The sequence below is a fragment of the Brassica rapa genome, chromosome A02 (assembly GCF_000309985.2).
Source record: "Brassica rapa cultivar Chiifu-401-42 chromosome A02, CAAS_Brap_v3.01, whole genome shotgun sequence".
Lineage (NCBI taxonomy): Eukaryota > Viridiplantae > Streptophyta > Magnoliopsida > Brassicales > Brassicaceae > Brassica > Brassica rapa.
Genome location: NC_024796.2, coordinates 23,479,079 through 23,495,114, shown reverse-complemented (window position 1 = coordinate 23,495,114; position 16,036 = coordinate 23,479,079). Strand labels below are relative to the sequence as shown.

At 34.2% G+C, this 16,036-nt stretch overlaps 1 protein-coding gene and 1 long non-coding RNA gene across 6 annotated transcripts; both read right to left on the bottom strand.

The window, feature by feature from the left end:
• Positions 1-490: 490 nt before the first annotated feature.
• Positions 491-3,930, bottom strand: LOC108870834. The gene is made up of 3 exons (XR_001957358.2): positions 3,436-3,930; positions 2,186-3,189; positions 491-2,097 (listed from the first exon to the last, which is right to left on the bottom strand). It is a non-coding gene; the product is annotated as an uncharacterized LOC108870834 (long non-coding RNA).
• Positions 3,931-6,161: 2,231 nt separating this feature from the next.
• LOC103853796 lies at positions 6,162-15,182 on the bottom strand. 5 transcript variants are annotated; one of them, XR_004454772.1, is made up of 6 exons: positions 12,746-13,081; positions 11,575-12,258; positions 11,336-11,497; positions 11,153-11,267; positions 10,880-11,059; positions 6,162-10,800 (listed from the first exon to the last, which is right to left on the bottom strand). XR_004454772.1 is itself a non-coding variant. In XM_033283813.1 (6 exons), exons 3-6 carry the CDS (start codon positions 11,361-11,363, stop codon positions 10,609-10,611), a joined length of 474 nt encoding a protein of 157 aa, XP_033139704.1. In that variant the 5' UTR covers positions 11,364-11,497; positions 11,575-12,258; positions 12,746-13,081; the 3' UTR covers positions 6,162-10,608. The 5 variants fall into 5 exon arrangements, 2 of the variants coding, with proteins under 2 accessions (XP_033139704.1, XP_033139703.1); XR_004454770.1 differs by having other exon boundaries at positions 11,153-11,497; positions 11,575-11,879; positions 11,969-12,258; XR_004454771.1 differs by having other exon boundaries at positions 11,153-11,497; positions 11,575-12,093; positions 12,168-12,258; positions 12,746-12,777.
• Between the last annotated feature and the right edge of the window lie 854 nt (positions 15,183-16,036).

Below are 16,036 nucleotides of genomic sequence, written 5' to 3'. Positions count from 1 at the left end.
TTCTTTGGAGATGATAGCCTGTCTTTACAGGATATACTCCAGTATTATATACTTCCATCTCCTTATATCGTGGCTACCTGCGAGACTAGGACGTATTGAGAGGATTCTTCTGATGTCATCTTGCTCGATTAGACCATTCAGTTTGCTTGTGTCCCAAGTAGTTGTGCCTGCAAGGAAAAGATCTTTCACATAAATGTCAGGATGAGTGACAGAGCCTGGTCCTTTGGAATGGGATTTGTAATAGAGGACGGAATGAAGAAAGGAACTCTTTTCCTCAAGCCGCTTGAGTCTTACAACCCCGCTACGCGCCTTGAATTGGTCAAAATACTCGGAATTTCCTACTTTTCGTCGCTATCCATGGAAGCAGAGATACAACAGCTGAGGGAAATATTTCTAGCCAATCACAGTTAGCAACAGCTCTATCAGTTCTTGCCATAACCTGTTGCCTGCCCAGGTATATTTTTCCCCTATAGTTCTTAAGTCTTGCATACCCAGTATTGCTAACAAGCGATTAAACTGAGTAAAAGACTTAGCTGACCTTATAACGCCTCCCTGTTTCTCCGCATTATTCTTTATGTCATTGAAGTCCCCTATCATTAACCTTAGCTTGTGCTTCAAAAATCCTGCATACTCAGATTGGATCAAGTCATACCATTGCTCTTTTCTATACTTTTCAACAGGGTTTCCATATATATATATATGTCAAACAAAAAGTTTTGCTTCCATCTTCTACATACATGTATTTGTTTTATACAAACTAGGATCACCCAAAAAGTGAATCTTGATCCTATCGCTCCAAAATATTGCTAACCCCCCGCTACTTCGGAATTACAAAAGTGTGATCATAACCTAGATGATCCCTGGCTAGTTCTTATACTACAATATTTACATTCTCAGGGTTATGGCTTCTCCTGATGTCCTTTTAAGTGTGGAATTGTCAGAGGGCTCCCCAACCCCTTACAATTCCAATGCAAAAGTCTCATGGTTCTTTTGATGGTTTGAGGAGAACCATCAAACCATGAATTGATTGCTCTGTCTCAGAAAGTTGATGCTTCCTCGTTACCACCTTCCGGCATCTTTCTTCTCGTACCATGTTCCTTGTTGTGCTGTTTGTTGCAAGTTGCAGCCAATTTCCATTGCACAACTCTGTTAATTTCCCGATTGTGATTTGTTTAATCTTCTTCTAATACAGTGGACTGTGTAGGAATTGTTACTACGGCATTTTGAGACTGAAAACGTCTTAAACTCAACATCTGATGGGCTGAACCCACCTAAATATATTAAAAAATACTATTTAGTAACAGAATTACCCGAGTATTGTTTATCCTAAACTTTACAAATTATCTGAAACTGAACCGAAACCAAATCGCGAACCAAATATTTATAGATATTAATCATATTTAATTTCTAAATAACCAAATACACTAAAAATGCTATTTATTGATCGAATTACCTGAATGTTTGTCTATCCAAAAATTTAAAAATTATCCAATTTAAAAAATCTTATGCTTAAAAACCATAGTTAAAAATTTTGACTAAAATTTTGTAATCTCAGACCAGTAACTGGAATAAAGGAAAGCAGCTATAGAGTGATTTCAGAAACAACCATAAGGAAAAAAGGAAATATATTGTAGTCAAATAACTGATGGTCATATTCTTTCTTATGCGATGAGTATATGATGTATACGTGAAGATCATCTACTTTTACATGAAAATAGTGGATCCCGATATTGTAGGAAGTAAGAAAAGGTGGGGAGGTTATAGAATATATAGGGGATATAGATAACACGTGGTTTGAAATTCAAAGGCTAACCACCTAATCAAGAGATGAAGATGAAGTGATATAGAATTTATTATTAAAGAAGCTAGACAAAACTGATCATGGGAACAAAAGAAACAAGCCTAGAATAAACACTGAGGCGTTCAGAATCATTGTTGCAAGTTCAAGTTCTATTTCTTACCCAATCTTATACTACTCTTTAACAAGTTCGTACATGTGCAGTATGCACCAAAGGCCATATGGACTAAGGTTAAGACTTAAGAGCATCTATGCTGTACCGGGTTGATGTGACTGGTACAACAGCATCTGCGTCACCACTGTTATAAAAGAAAAAAACTAGCTAACCACCAAAACGCCACAAAAAAACCTTGAAGAAAAGATACAGCAACATATAGAGAAAGAGACCTGAAAACCCAAATACGAAGCGCACCAGCTATAAGCTCGTGGTAAATGTCTAGAACCGAGGAGGGACAGTCGTTCCAGTGTTCATTCACGACATAACTGCAAAGCCAAAATCTATTCTATCTCCCGAACAGATCCCCTCAACCCTCCTTGTCACAAAGTTGCTCCTATAAAAGTCAACTTCATCTTCTACGCAACATTGAAATGCTCAATGATAATACAAAAAACAATCAAAGGAGTAAATAATAACCTGCACTCTAGCAGCATCATTCTCATACTCAGCAGACCGAGACATCAAAGTTCCTCTGGCTTTTCCACTGCCATCATCTGAGCTCGGAGCTCAGTCTCCTGCAGCTGAAGTTCTCCTTTTTTTTAGCCTAGAAACTGTACGAATCTGGTCCAAAGTATTCAAAAACTGCTGCCAAAAGTCGTCTGCAATAAGAAACCAACACACAATGTTTGACATTCAGAAAAGGCACAAAAGGAGAAACAGAGAGGAAGGCTGAGAGTAGTTTAATTACTGGGGAAAGCTGGAGAGGCTTGAAGGTTTTTTTCCGTGATACCATTCTAGAAAGAGAAATTGCTTCAAAGTTATGAGACGTCTACTTTTCGTTATACTAGTCTAGAAATGCAAAAGAGTTCTGATGTAAGAAAATGATAAGGTAACTTGTGTTAAGTGAATAAAACAGTGAGTTTTCTAATAAACACTGTTAAGCAAAACGACAGTATATAAATACACTGAAGGCAGCCACAAAAATGTGGTGGTACGAAAATGTTGATACGCAAAGAGAAAAACAGCCAACCAAAGGACAAGTGAGCTTAATTACAGACCAGAAATGACGTACAAAGTACAAGTGAACTGAAGAGAACAATTTTGGCTTAAGGTTGTAGGACTCGAAGACTGAACGGAAAAGGATATTGCTAGGCCATTCTTTTGGGCAACAGGCTGTCCTCTGATCTGCACCGTCGGCGGTCTGGCATTGTTCCCAGCTGGTTGGCTTGCCATGCTGCATTCAAACCACAAATCAATTACTTTCCTTTGCGCCATAGACATTAACTGGTTCATTCTGTATACTGATTGGCTACAGTCAAACTACATGAAAGTGAATTTTCAAATTTTCACTCTACTCTAAAAGTTCCTTTTATTTCCCTTTCCTATTATAACATATAGCAGTGACCAATTGCTGGAGTTCAAAGTTGGTGTCTGGTGAATCTTAAGACCGCCAATAATAACAAGGAAGGATAGTAACTACCTCTCTTTGATGGATTGGATGCCGACATGGCCATGAAAGCCTGTTCCACGTTTGTAGCATCTTTTGCACTAGTCTCCATGAAAGGAGTTCCAATTTCATCGGCAAAAGCCTTGGAGTGTACCAAAATTCATATCAGAAAAGCAAGATGAGCACAAAACTCCTGCTGGTGAAGTTCTCCTTTTTTTTAGCCTAGAAACTGTACGAATCTGCTCCAACAGTTTAGCATCTGAGCAAGACCCATCCATCGTAATGGAGTATAGATCCAAATCACCAACCTCTTTTTACCATTCTACAAGGAAACCCCCCCCCACCACAGACAATGTCGTCTCCACTCTCACAAACAAGTTCATAAAATAGAGGAACCTTGTATATGGTTCTGTCTTCTGTCTGGTTTAGCTTTTAACTAACTGTTCCAAACCCTAGCAAGCAAAGGATACCAAAGAGCATTACCACAGTCTGTGGTGTTTCCGAAGTTGTGAGAATCCGAAACGGCGCACCACTCTTTTCTTGACTGAGGGTCTGACTGGTTCAACCGCAGCGGTTGCGGATGCGGGAGTTTGCGGATGCGGGTGGTTGCAGTTTCTAGCGGTTTTAAGAGATTTGTACGACTTGTTCTGCGGTTAGAAATTGGTGCGTTTGCGGGATACTTATAACTCGTTAACTACCAAATGCAGCAGCGGTTAAATAATAAATTAACAATATTTACATTTTATACAATTATAAAAATATCAAAAATAATAATATTATAATAAATATAAAAGTTATATTTAGAAAGTTATACTTTAATTTTTTTTTTAAATTATAGAAAATATTTTTATTTTAAAGTTCTATAATATTAATTAAAATATAATAGATATATTTTAGCATTTTTATAATTCTAATTTAATTTTTTTATTAAGTATTTTTATTTTTGTATTTATATTGTTTTGGAAAAAGAAGAAATTTGTTTTATCCTCCCGCAACCGCAAACGCTAGCTGGAACCAGCTTTTGAATTTATGAGGTTCAGAGCGATTTGGAGCAGTTTGGAGCGGTTTGAACGATTGTTGCAAAACGCCAACAACCGCTACGAACCGCAAAAGCTGCGTTTGTGGGTGGTAGCGGGAAAACCAGTCATACCCTGAGTCGGCGACGGATTATGAAGGGAACCGCCACGAGTCGCGGCTACGGTCGAACTGAAAAGAAAGTCCCAACAATTGGGTCAGGCTAAAAAGGCCCAATATAATCAAATACTTAAAAGTCCAATCAAATCAAATCTTCCTCTCTCTCCATCTAAGTTTCCGTTAAACAATGTTTCTCTTCTCTCTATCTCCCCTTTGTTTCTTTCTTTCTCCAAAAATGCCAAAAACCTTGGAAATTTCTTCTCACTGAATCATTACTGGGTTGGGACTGAGGCAAAAATCTTGTGTAAGTCGAAACAGTAACACACTTACTTTCTTGCCACAAAAGTTTTTTGTTTTGTTTTTGAGAAAATCTTTTCTTTTCCTTCTCTCTGAGTTTTTGTCTTTTCGATTGGTTCTCTTGTGATTGTTGCTTAGATTCTCAATGAGAACAAAAACTGCTACTCCCAAATCTTTTGTACCTTTTTTTTCCTTCTTTTGATCCTCTGTTCCTCCATTTTCTTGGTTAGGGTTTTCAAACATGAATGAAACGGGTTCAACTTCAAAAAAAGGAAGCAGCTTTAAAGATGTTGATGATGATGTGACAAGAAAGAGTCAACGAAAATTCATCGCTATTCCTCGCCAATCTAAAAGCGCAATGAACTGTGAGCACACTACTCTCTTCTTTCTTTATATCAAATCTATTAAAACTCAAGTACAATTAGAAATTAATCCTAATTTTCATTAATATTTACGGTTTATGCCACTGACATTATTTCTACATCTTTACAAATTAGTTTTAGGCTTCACGTCATTTAATTAGAAGAAATAACAAGCCCACTAAAATTTGGTTACCCAATAATTATAATTGTACCTCTCATACCAATAAAACTTGGTTTCATCTTTCAACTACCACATCCCAATCTCTGCATAATTAGGTGTTTATATGTTACTAAACCAAGAGTGTAAAATCAAATGCCAAATTTTTTACTATCCATTTTACAACAAATAACATTAAAAATTCACTACCAAATAACTATAATAATGTAATTAACGAGAACATCACTAAACCGGTTTATATGTGTAACAAGAAGTACATACAATTTAAAATTTTATTTGGTTTAGTATAGAATAGTTTTAAATATAATTTCAAAACTTATCTAAATAAAAACAGAAAAATCATTTGTAATATAAAAAAAGAATTACAGATTTTCTATCGATTAGTTATATTCGAAATTGTTAATAGATCCACTAAATATTGCTAAATCATTGAAGTCTTACTCACTAAACATAACAATCCCCTAAATTAAAGCTTTCACATTAATAACAAAAAATCTACTTCCAAATCACGATTTAGTATATTATACATTGAAGAAAACTTTAGTATATTTCTATAATAAAACTTAATTTCCATTTCGTATTATATAGACAATCCGTGAACAGATCCACTAAATATTCCTAACATTTAGTAGATTACTATTCTACAACTTGCAAATCTAGATTTTAAATAATTTAGTTTAGATTTCTTTATGTCGCCAACATCTCATCTAATATACCATTCATAATATCTCGTGGACCTTATTCTTTTTTAGCTATGGTCTTTTCAATTGGGATATGATTTTTTTAAAAATTAATGTTAATCTTTTTTTTCAATTTTTCCTAAGCTAAAGTAATTAACTTGCTAATTTTGTTTATTATACATAATCATTTTTCCAACCAACACGTGAAAACCCATTTTCTGGTAAACATTTTTGTTATATATATACAATCATAAAATATATAAACATTTTAAAATGTGTGTTATATATCTAAACTATTAAAACAAGAGTACAAATAAAATTTGACCCTTATTTTTCCTAAATAATTACAATGTAATGCCACTGGTATTAACTCTAAAACTGTACTAATTATTCATAGTACTCCACGGCATATTACACTAAGCAATAAAAATCCCATTAACTTCTTACCCCACTAACAAGCAAATCATAATTTAGTTAGATATAGCATTAACTCAAAAATTAATTTTTTTTCTATCGACGTAGTACATTTAGTTGTTAAGAGATCAAGTAAATATTCCTAAAATCATTGAACATCTTACTAACTTAACATAACTATCCCCTAAATTTAAGCTATTATATCAATAACAATAATAAAGATACTTGCCAATGTAATTTTTTTATTATATTCCTACAATGTATATTATCCATTTGCAAGATATTTTTTTTTGTCAACACAAGATATATATTAACAAGAATAATTTATGTGAATTTATAACTTTGTTTTTTATCACCATAGAATACATTATTAAGTGATGAAAAAAATACACTACTAAGTATTAATTAACAATAGGATGGGGAAAAAATCTGAACCGAACCAAACTAAACCGACCCATTCGAACCCAAACCGATCCAAACCAAACTAAGTATATGTCTAAATCATTTCGTTGAAGATTTTTTATCTATCCAAATGGTTCGGTTTTAAATTGAACAAAAAAACTGAAGTATTTTTAAATTAGATTAATTAAATATACTAATAATATTAAGATTTTATATATTTAACCATTTAACCTAAACAATTAAATATAATTTATATTTTACTTCAAAATTAACAGAAAAACGCAACTAAAAATAAAATAAAAGAATATGAATCTCTTACATTAATATCACAATTAAAAAATTACCTATGATATTTATCTCAGGTTTAATGATAACAACATAAAACTATTAGATTACATCTTCTACATGCTTATTGTGATGTTTGGCTTTATATTTAAAAATGAAAAAAAAAAAATTCTTGTCAAATGATGATTTGTTTATATTTTTGTAACTGAACTAGAAAAAAACTAAAAAATCAACACAAATGAACTAAATAAGCACAAACCAAACTAAACTAATTTGGGTTGACTTTGGTTAAAGTTTTCTTAGACCCAAATAAACCAAGCCGAATTCAGAATTAAACCAAAAAACTCATCCCTAATTAACATGGTTACATATATACAACTATATCGAACTGAAAAGAAAGTCCCAATAATTGGGCCAGGCTAAAAAGACCCAATATAATCAAATACTTTAAAAAAAAGTCCAATCAAATCAAATCTCCCTCTCTCTCCATCTAAGTTTCTGTTAAACATTGTTTCTCTCCTCTCTATCTCCCCTTTGTTTCTTTCTTTCTCCAAAACGCCAAAAACCTTGGAAATTTCTTCTCACGGAATCATTACTGGGTTGGGGCTGAGGCAAAAATCTTGAATAAGTCGAAACAGTAACACACTTACTTTCTTGCTACAAAAGTTTTTTTTTTTTGTTTTTGAGAAAATCTTTTCTTTTCCTTCTCTCTGAGTTTTTGTCTTTTCGATTGGTTCTCTTGTGATTGTTGCTTAGATTCTCAATGAGAACAAAAACTGCTACTCCCAAATCTTTTGTGCCTTTTTTTTCTTCTTTTGATCCTCTGTTCCTCCATTTTCTTGGTTAGGGTTTTCAAACATGAATGAAACGGGTTCAACTTCAAAAAAAAGGAAGCAGCTTTAAAGATGTTGATGAGGATGTGACAAGAGATAGTCAACGAAAATTCATCGCTATTCCTCGCCAATCTAAGAGCGCAATGAACCGTGAGCGCACTACTCTCTTCTTTCTTTCTTTCTTTATATCTAATCTATTAAAACTCAAGTACAATTAGAAATTAATCCTAATTTTCCTTAATTTTTACGGTTTATGCCACTGGCATTATTTCTACATCTTTACAAATTAGTTTTAGGCTTCACGTCATTTAATTAGAAGAAATAACAAGCCCACTAAAATTTGATTACCCAATAATTATAATTGTACCTCTCATACCAATAAAACTTGGTTTCATCTTTCAACTACCACATCCCAATCTCTGCATAATTAGGTGTTTATATGTTACTAAACCAAGAGTGTAAAATCAAATGCCAAATTTTTTACTATCCATTTTACAACAAATAACATTAAAAATTCACTACCAAATAACTATAATAATGTAATTAACGAGAACATCACTAAACCGGTTTATATGTGTAACAAGAAGTACATACAATTTAAAATTTTATTTGGTTTAGTTTTAAATATAATTTCAAAACTTATCTAAATAAAAGCAGAAAAATCATTTGTACTATAAAAAAGAATTACAGATTTTCTATCGATTAGTTATATTCCAAATTGTTAACAGATCCACTAAATATTGCTAAATCATTGAAGTCTTACTCACTTAACATAACAATCCCCTAAATTAAAGCTTTCACATTAATAACAAAAAATCTACTTCCAAATCACGATTTAGTATATTATACATTGAAGAAAACTTTAGTATATTTATATAATAAAACTTAATTTCCATTTCGTATTATATAGACAATCCGTGAACAGATCCACTAAATATTCCTAACATTTAGTAGATTACTATTCTACAACTTGCAAATCTAGATTTTAAATAATTTAGTTTAGATTTCTTTATGTCGCCAACATCTCATCTAATATACCATTCATAATATCTCGTGGACCTTATTCTTTTTTAGCTATGGTCTTTTCAATTGGGATATGAGTTTTTTTTTAATTAATGTTAAATCTTTTTTTTAAATTTTTCCTAAGCTAAAGTAATTAACTTGCTAATTTTGTTTATTATACATAATCATTTTTCCAACCAACACGTGAAAAACCATTTTCTGGTAAACATTTTTGTTATATATATACAATCATAAAATATATAAACATTTTTAAAATGTGTGTTATATATCTAAACTATTAAAACAAGAGTACAAATAAAATTTGACCCTTATTCTTCTAAACTAAATAAAACTAATAAATATGTAAATTATAAAGACTAAAAATCCTAAAGATGAAATGTGGGTTGTAAATTTTTTTTTCAATTTTTGTAATCAAAGAATAAAACAAAAAGAGCCGAGTTTTGCTAAACCATACCAATTTTGCTAGGTTTTTTCACGGTTTAGAATCCAAAAAAAGCTAACATATTCAGAGTAAACAATCACTATAGCTGTTAGCTATCTTCAAAAAGAATTTGTAAACCATAAAGCTGAGGTTAATATGTACTTGTTGGTTGTGCCGGATCTAGGTTATCTGGGTGAGTGGGTGCAGCAGCATAGGATTTCAAAGATGCTTCGTTGGGTATGTAAACTTTCAAACCAATCTCGCCTCTTACAGGAGAGGAAATCCCACGGTTCTCCATGGGGGAAGTGAAGAAAAACATCATTAGAATGGGGAACAAAAGAGGTAACTGGGAGAGATACCTTGCTAAGGAAGGAACGGCCATAAGTAGGTCTGTTGTGACTATAAGCCTGAGCTTCAAGAGTGAGATAGTGAAGTCGAGATGGATCTGAGATGTTGAAGAAGAAACTCAAAAGGAGAAAGCGTTTAGATTGCTCATCATCATGAGATGACCGTCGAAGTATAGTTCAACGAAAGCGTTTGCGGTTCCTTGACCGTCTGTTGGGAAGAGAATGTGTGCTCTGATCTACCCCTGAGCTTGAATGGAAGTTTGGTAAATTAGACATTCCAATTTGATTTTATGATTTTGTGTTTTCTTTCTGACTATACGACCAAAAATATTTGTTCTCTTAGATGTGATACACAAACCATCCGTAATTTTAATATTGTGGTAATAGTTTTAAGCATGATGACGGTATATATAACCAGAAAGCATGTATGATTTAATGGTTTAATACCACTTTAGTTTACAACACAAATAAAAGCAGTTAAGTGCTGTTGTATTCTTTAATAGATCACTTGGAACCCAAGCGAAACATATTGCGACTCTCGTGTTGTAAAAGGACAGGCAACTTGTTGCCCATAAAAAAAAGAGAAGACGTGGAACTTGCTCTCGTCTCTAATCTATCTATTGTTTTTAGTTGTATTATAATTAATACTATATTTATCAATTGGAAATAAGCATAAAGAAAGGTTTTGCATTGATAATAGAAATAACAACAACCACGATCTAATAGGTTTTTAGGGGAAAATTTAAAAAAACAACATAGCGTAGGTGAAAGATGCAGGAAACAGAAAACTATTTAGACTAATCGTGGTTGTTTGGGCGCCAGTGCGTTACTCATTCCACACGTGCTTTCTTACTGGCATTCCCTGCCAGATCAGCTTCCTCCGCAGCTACTTCCTCACGCTGGGAAAAAGTACCATCAGCCTCGGGGGAAGGCACTGCAACGCTGGACGTGATTGCAGCTATACCTTCTGGTCCTGCGGCAACATTCTGAAGAAGCGCTGGCTCGGTAACATCTGCACCTTCCTGTTTGCAACACTTAAAGCATGTAATCAGATATTTCTATAATCATCAAACTCACAATAAGAAAGCTAGCAACACTCACCTCTAAGGTTGGAATGGGCGCAAGCTCCTGCGCAGGGAATATGCGAGAAATGGTAAAAGTTTGGTGGTTTGCAAAAAAATTGAAGTACTTCAACTTGAGCTGGAAAGTATAGGTATTTCCCACAATATCAGCGAGTGAGCAAGGCAGATCAACATCGACCTGAGCAGTAGCACCTACACCCTGAAAGCATTGAAAATATATTGTATGTTAAATTTCTTCACTCTGATTGCACCAACTACAGAACACGGAGATAGATCCAAGTATTGGCTCTACCACAATTTGTGCAGCCTCAGAAGCTAGAACATGAGTCAGTTTAGCGACTTCTGTATCAAACCCAAGGAAAGCCGCTGTGCCAGTGCCATCAGAAAGAGAGACTATCACACGGTACCTACCGCAGTGGAATGAAGATTCGGTTCTGCTCCAGCTACACAGAACCACAGATCTAAAAATACTTACCGGAGTTCAGCCACGGCATTGGTTTCATTGCATGGGAGACGCGTGAATGAAGTCTCCTCTCAAGTGAGTTTTTTTTTTTGAACAATTCGAACAGCCAATATAACACCACCCCTCACTTATCTGAATCTCAGTCACCTTAGCCGTGCAGAGGAACTCAATGATCTGTCAAGATAAGACAAACATACAAGTCTGAAGTACGTTCTTGGTAGGGTACTTAATCTATATATATCAGAATTTACCTGAGGTTCAGCAGTGACAACAAATTGGTTAAGCTCAGAAACGTGTATGGGCTCAATCTTCTGTGCCTGAACTACTTTTGATGAAGACGCTGACTGATCTGTCCCACCACCTGGCAAGCTGCAAGGAGATTAGTATTTAAATGCCGCTCACCACACAATGGACCGTCAATGAATAAATCTAAAATAGACAAAGTGGCTATCGAAATAGAGTTTGAGAACTCGCCGGTCAAACTCAGCTTTTCCGACAGCAGACTCAGAATCAAATTAAAGACGTGTGGCAGAAGTGCCATTGAGATATAATTTTCCTGCAAAAACAGTAAGGGAGTTACTTAATTTACCGTGAACCGGACAAATGGATATGTTAACTATATGTTTGGATTCTAATATCTCTTACCTGCAACCATCTTAGGATTGATGCCAGTGGCGATAACAATTCTTGGCTCTCTCCCGTAACAGTCGAGCTTGCTATGGAAGGCAAGTGCCAAAGAATCAAACAGACTAACACGGATGGTTGAATCCCTGCACACAATCGTTGTTACAAAGTTAGACAATTTCAAAGTTGTACAAAATGGAGCTTAGAGGAACGACCCCACCTTTCAAGACGCAAGGTAAGCATAACACGCTGTGCTCCAGGTATCCGGTCGGTTATTGTGCTCCTAATTGCACAAAGCTCTCCCATTACATCTAAGATTTAGCAACTAGGATCACGTTAAAGCAACATCTTTCACAAAACTTATGAAATGCAATACAATAAACCGAATCATTTTCCCTAGCATCTAACGATTAGAATCCACAAAGCTTCAGATTACAAAAAATAAGATAATAACAAATAAGTTGAATGAACTAACGGTCATGAACAAATTGGGAACCTTTCATAAAATTTGATTTGTAGTTTACTCGAACACAAAACTTATGATAGTTCAAAATAGCGTCTCATCTAGATATTACCAAGCGAGTATAACATAAATTAATATGAGTTATATAACTTTAGACATGTATGCATGTTAACTCTAAACGACATATCATCATATAATAAAACAGAAACTTATATAAGATTTATCCTCTGGTAAAAAGCTAAGATGTTGCCTAGCTATGCAAGCAAAGATGTTGCCTAGCTATGTAAGCGTGCTCTATAGGTAATTAATCGCCAGTATGTTATTTTGAAAAATACCCGGGAGTTGTTTGCCGGTATTTGCTAGCTCCAGTATCTGGTCGTATGACCGGAAGCGGAAGTGTTCGGTAGGTATGTTCCTTACACTCGTTTTCTCAAAAGCTGTTTCTTCATTGAAACAAATTGAGACAGGCCCATCAGATAATCGAAATTTGGGGCTGTTCCGGGCCACGTCGAATCCGCTTAGATTGTAGACAGAGCCTTCGGTGAGACGTTGTCTGAACCTGAGCTGGCGAAGTGCCGAAACAGATCCGTGCACCAGCGTTGACTGAGAGGATAAAAAAAACCAAAACTCGATAAAAATTGAACATTGTTAGAGGCTTAGTATAAGACAATTGTGTTTACGTTTTCATCGAGGAGCAACATATCAACGCTCATAAGCTCCCCGCCTTTGTTGATGTTTCTTGCCTCCCAAAATCTCAACAGACGGACCTCCGCGGTGTTAGAGCATCGCCTGGCTCTCAGGTCGGCAAGTAGCGTGTACGTAGACGCCATCGGAATTGCTTGCTATGGAAATAATCGCTTCTGTAAATTGTTTGGGTTGTACTCATCATCGAAGAAATGAAAGACATTTATAGGAGAAGCTCGAACCAGTTAAGATGGAAAAAGAAGAGTTGTTTGATTAACATGGGCGGAGTGGATTAATTGAGGAAAACTCAAAGTAAAGAAAGGATTTATGGAGTGGGAGGCGTTACGGAGATCGGAGCGACGGTTTGGTTTCTCGTGTTACATCGAAGAAGTCGCTCCTGGAAGAAGAAGCCGATGAACCCTAAACACCTTTGGGTATAACGGGCCAAAAAGCACGGGCCAAAACAATTGAAATAACCAAAAGCCCAGTTCTCATTAAAACACAAAAAAAAAAAAACACGAAGCGGGGTACTGGCTGAGCGACACGTGTCGGCAAAAACTCTTCTCTCCATACTGATGTGGTGCAAGGAGGTGAGAGAAAACTCCTCTTTATATATATAGATAGATAGATATGCTTTATCCAGAAAACGTTGAGCAGACAGCAGAGAGCTCTCTTAACTAAACCATAAAGACAACACATAAGTAATGCTTCCATTGGTGATAACTGGATCCACGAAAGGTCTCTGCATATGAAGCAGACAAAGGGCAATATATCTTTGTCCACGTCGATGTTGATGTCAGTGCCGTCATAATTCTCATCTTAAACTCCTATTGCTGTATTTATCTTCCCACTCTTTCTCTATGTTCATCCCACTTTGTAACACCCACAGTCATGTGAGGTTAATCCGCAGTATCTAGTATCTTTGTAATCCTTGCAAATATCTGGCTTGTGTGAGCCTCCAACATTCTCGCTAGATATTGTTTCCTCTCTTCTCAGCCCAGCTCTATGATCCCCTGAAGCAACTCATAAGACCGGTTGAATACATAAAGAGACCCACAAGAAATGTATAACATCAATTAATTGGTTATGTAGATAAATCATAGTGTTAATCAGAAAAATACATTGTACCTTCGAAGCACTGTAGGTAACCTTTCACTCCAAACCATTAAAAACCTTAGTAAGCAGCATGCATTGAGTTTTCAGTCTTTCTGCATTTCTCATATTATATATAGCTTTCAAACACAACCCACTTACATCTTAACCAGTACCGGCCCTGGGGTAAAGCTGGTAAAGCACCAGTTTTAGGCGCCACCAAAAATATATATATTTAGGGGCAATCATTTCCGAGAAAACAAACTGTGGTCTAGTGGTTGTTAGCGACTTTCTACCTCTGTCTAGCCCTGGGTTCGACGCCTTCATGTCACTTTTTATTAATATGTTTTGTGTATATGGGCCAAGTTACTCTTTTGCTTCAGGCACCTAGATATGATGGGCCGGGCCTGATCTTAACGAATGTAATAAATGAAATGTGTGACACACCTTTCAGCTGTAAGGAGGTCATTGGGTTTAGAAGACAACATTTTCTGGTAGGTGAAGAGAAAGAGGTTCACCACGTGGAAACTTATGTGAGAAAGGAATAGGCTTCTTCTTCCTCATGTACCTTCAAGCTTTATTATTCCCAACCTGTCACATTGAGGGCACGCATTTCAGCCAAGAAAAGTAACAATGCAGCTGTGAAAACTGAAAAGGGACACTGGACCTTCCAATGGCTACTCCTCCTTTTCATCTTCTCTTAACTTCTGATATGTAATTACGGCAATCAATAGTTCAATGAAGATGAACACTACTCTTAGTTACCAACGTCTGATATGTACGTAACCATGGTAATCAATATTAATCCCCTATATATTATTTGAGAAGCATTACAACTTCTTTTTGTAGCCACGTGTCATCACTAAGATGATTCTTAGAATCATTAGAGAAATATGTTGGTCCATCTAATTATATAATAAGTTTTTTATTAAACTAACAATAAATTTATTATTAATGTACTTTATTATTTCCTTAAATAAAATTTACAGAATTGCCTAATGTGGCTAAAATATATATATGACAATTAATGATTTTGAATAATAAAGATTTGATAAAAAAATAGTGTATCTTCAATCATATTTGTTTAATTTAAAATTATTAAATAAATTAAACAACCACAATAACCTTATAATAAAAATTTAGATTTTTCTGTATATGTTATATTTTGAATTTTTAAAAAATGACTATAAATTACTAAAATTATTAAAAGCCTCACATTCAAATTTTGTGATCCATGGTTTAAACTTTTTGTTAAGAAAAAATACAAATGATTACAAAATTATATAAGTAAAAATTCTAATTTAATTAATTATATTAATATATATATATATCGTTTTAAATTAAACTATAAACCATATAAAATACATAAATATTTTAGTTTCAAAATTTAATTTGAACAATTTTTTTGATAAAAGTTTTGAATGAACATTGACAACTTATTTTAAAAAAACATAAATTACTAAAACTATTAATCCCACAATGAAAATTTTGTTATCAGTAATTTAAAATTTTTTCTATAAAAAATACATATGATCAAAAAAATATATGAGTAGAAATCATCATTTAATAGACATTAATATTAAAACTATACTAAAATATACTATGTATGTTAGTATCATTTAAATTTAATTACTTATCCTATCAAATATAAAAAAATATTTTTTGGATTAATAAAATTGATTTATATGTTCATAGCAATATATAATAGTTACTGACTTTTAATTATTCAATATATATTTATTATTTCATAATATGTAAAAATATTTAATACATAAAATAATTTTTATATATAATGTTCATCCCGTCTTAATCTAGTATTTCAATAAAAAGGAAGACTAATCTAATATTTT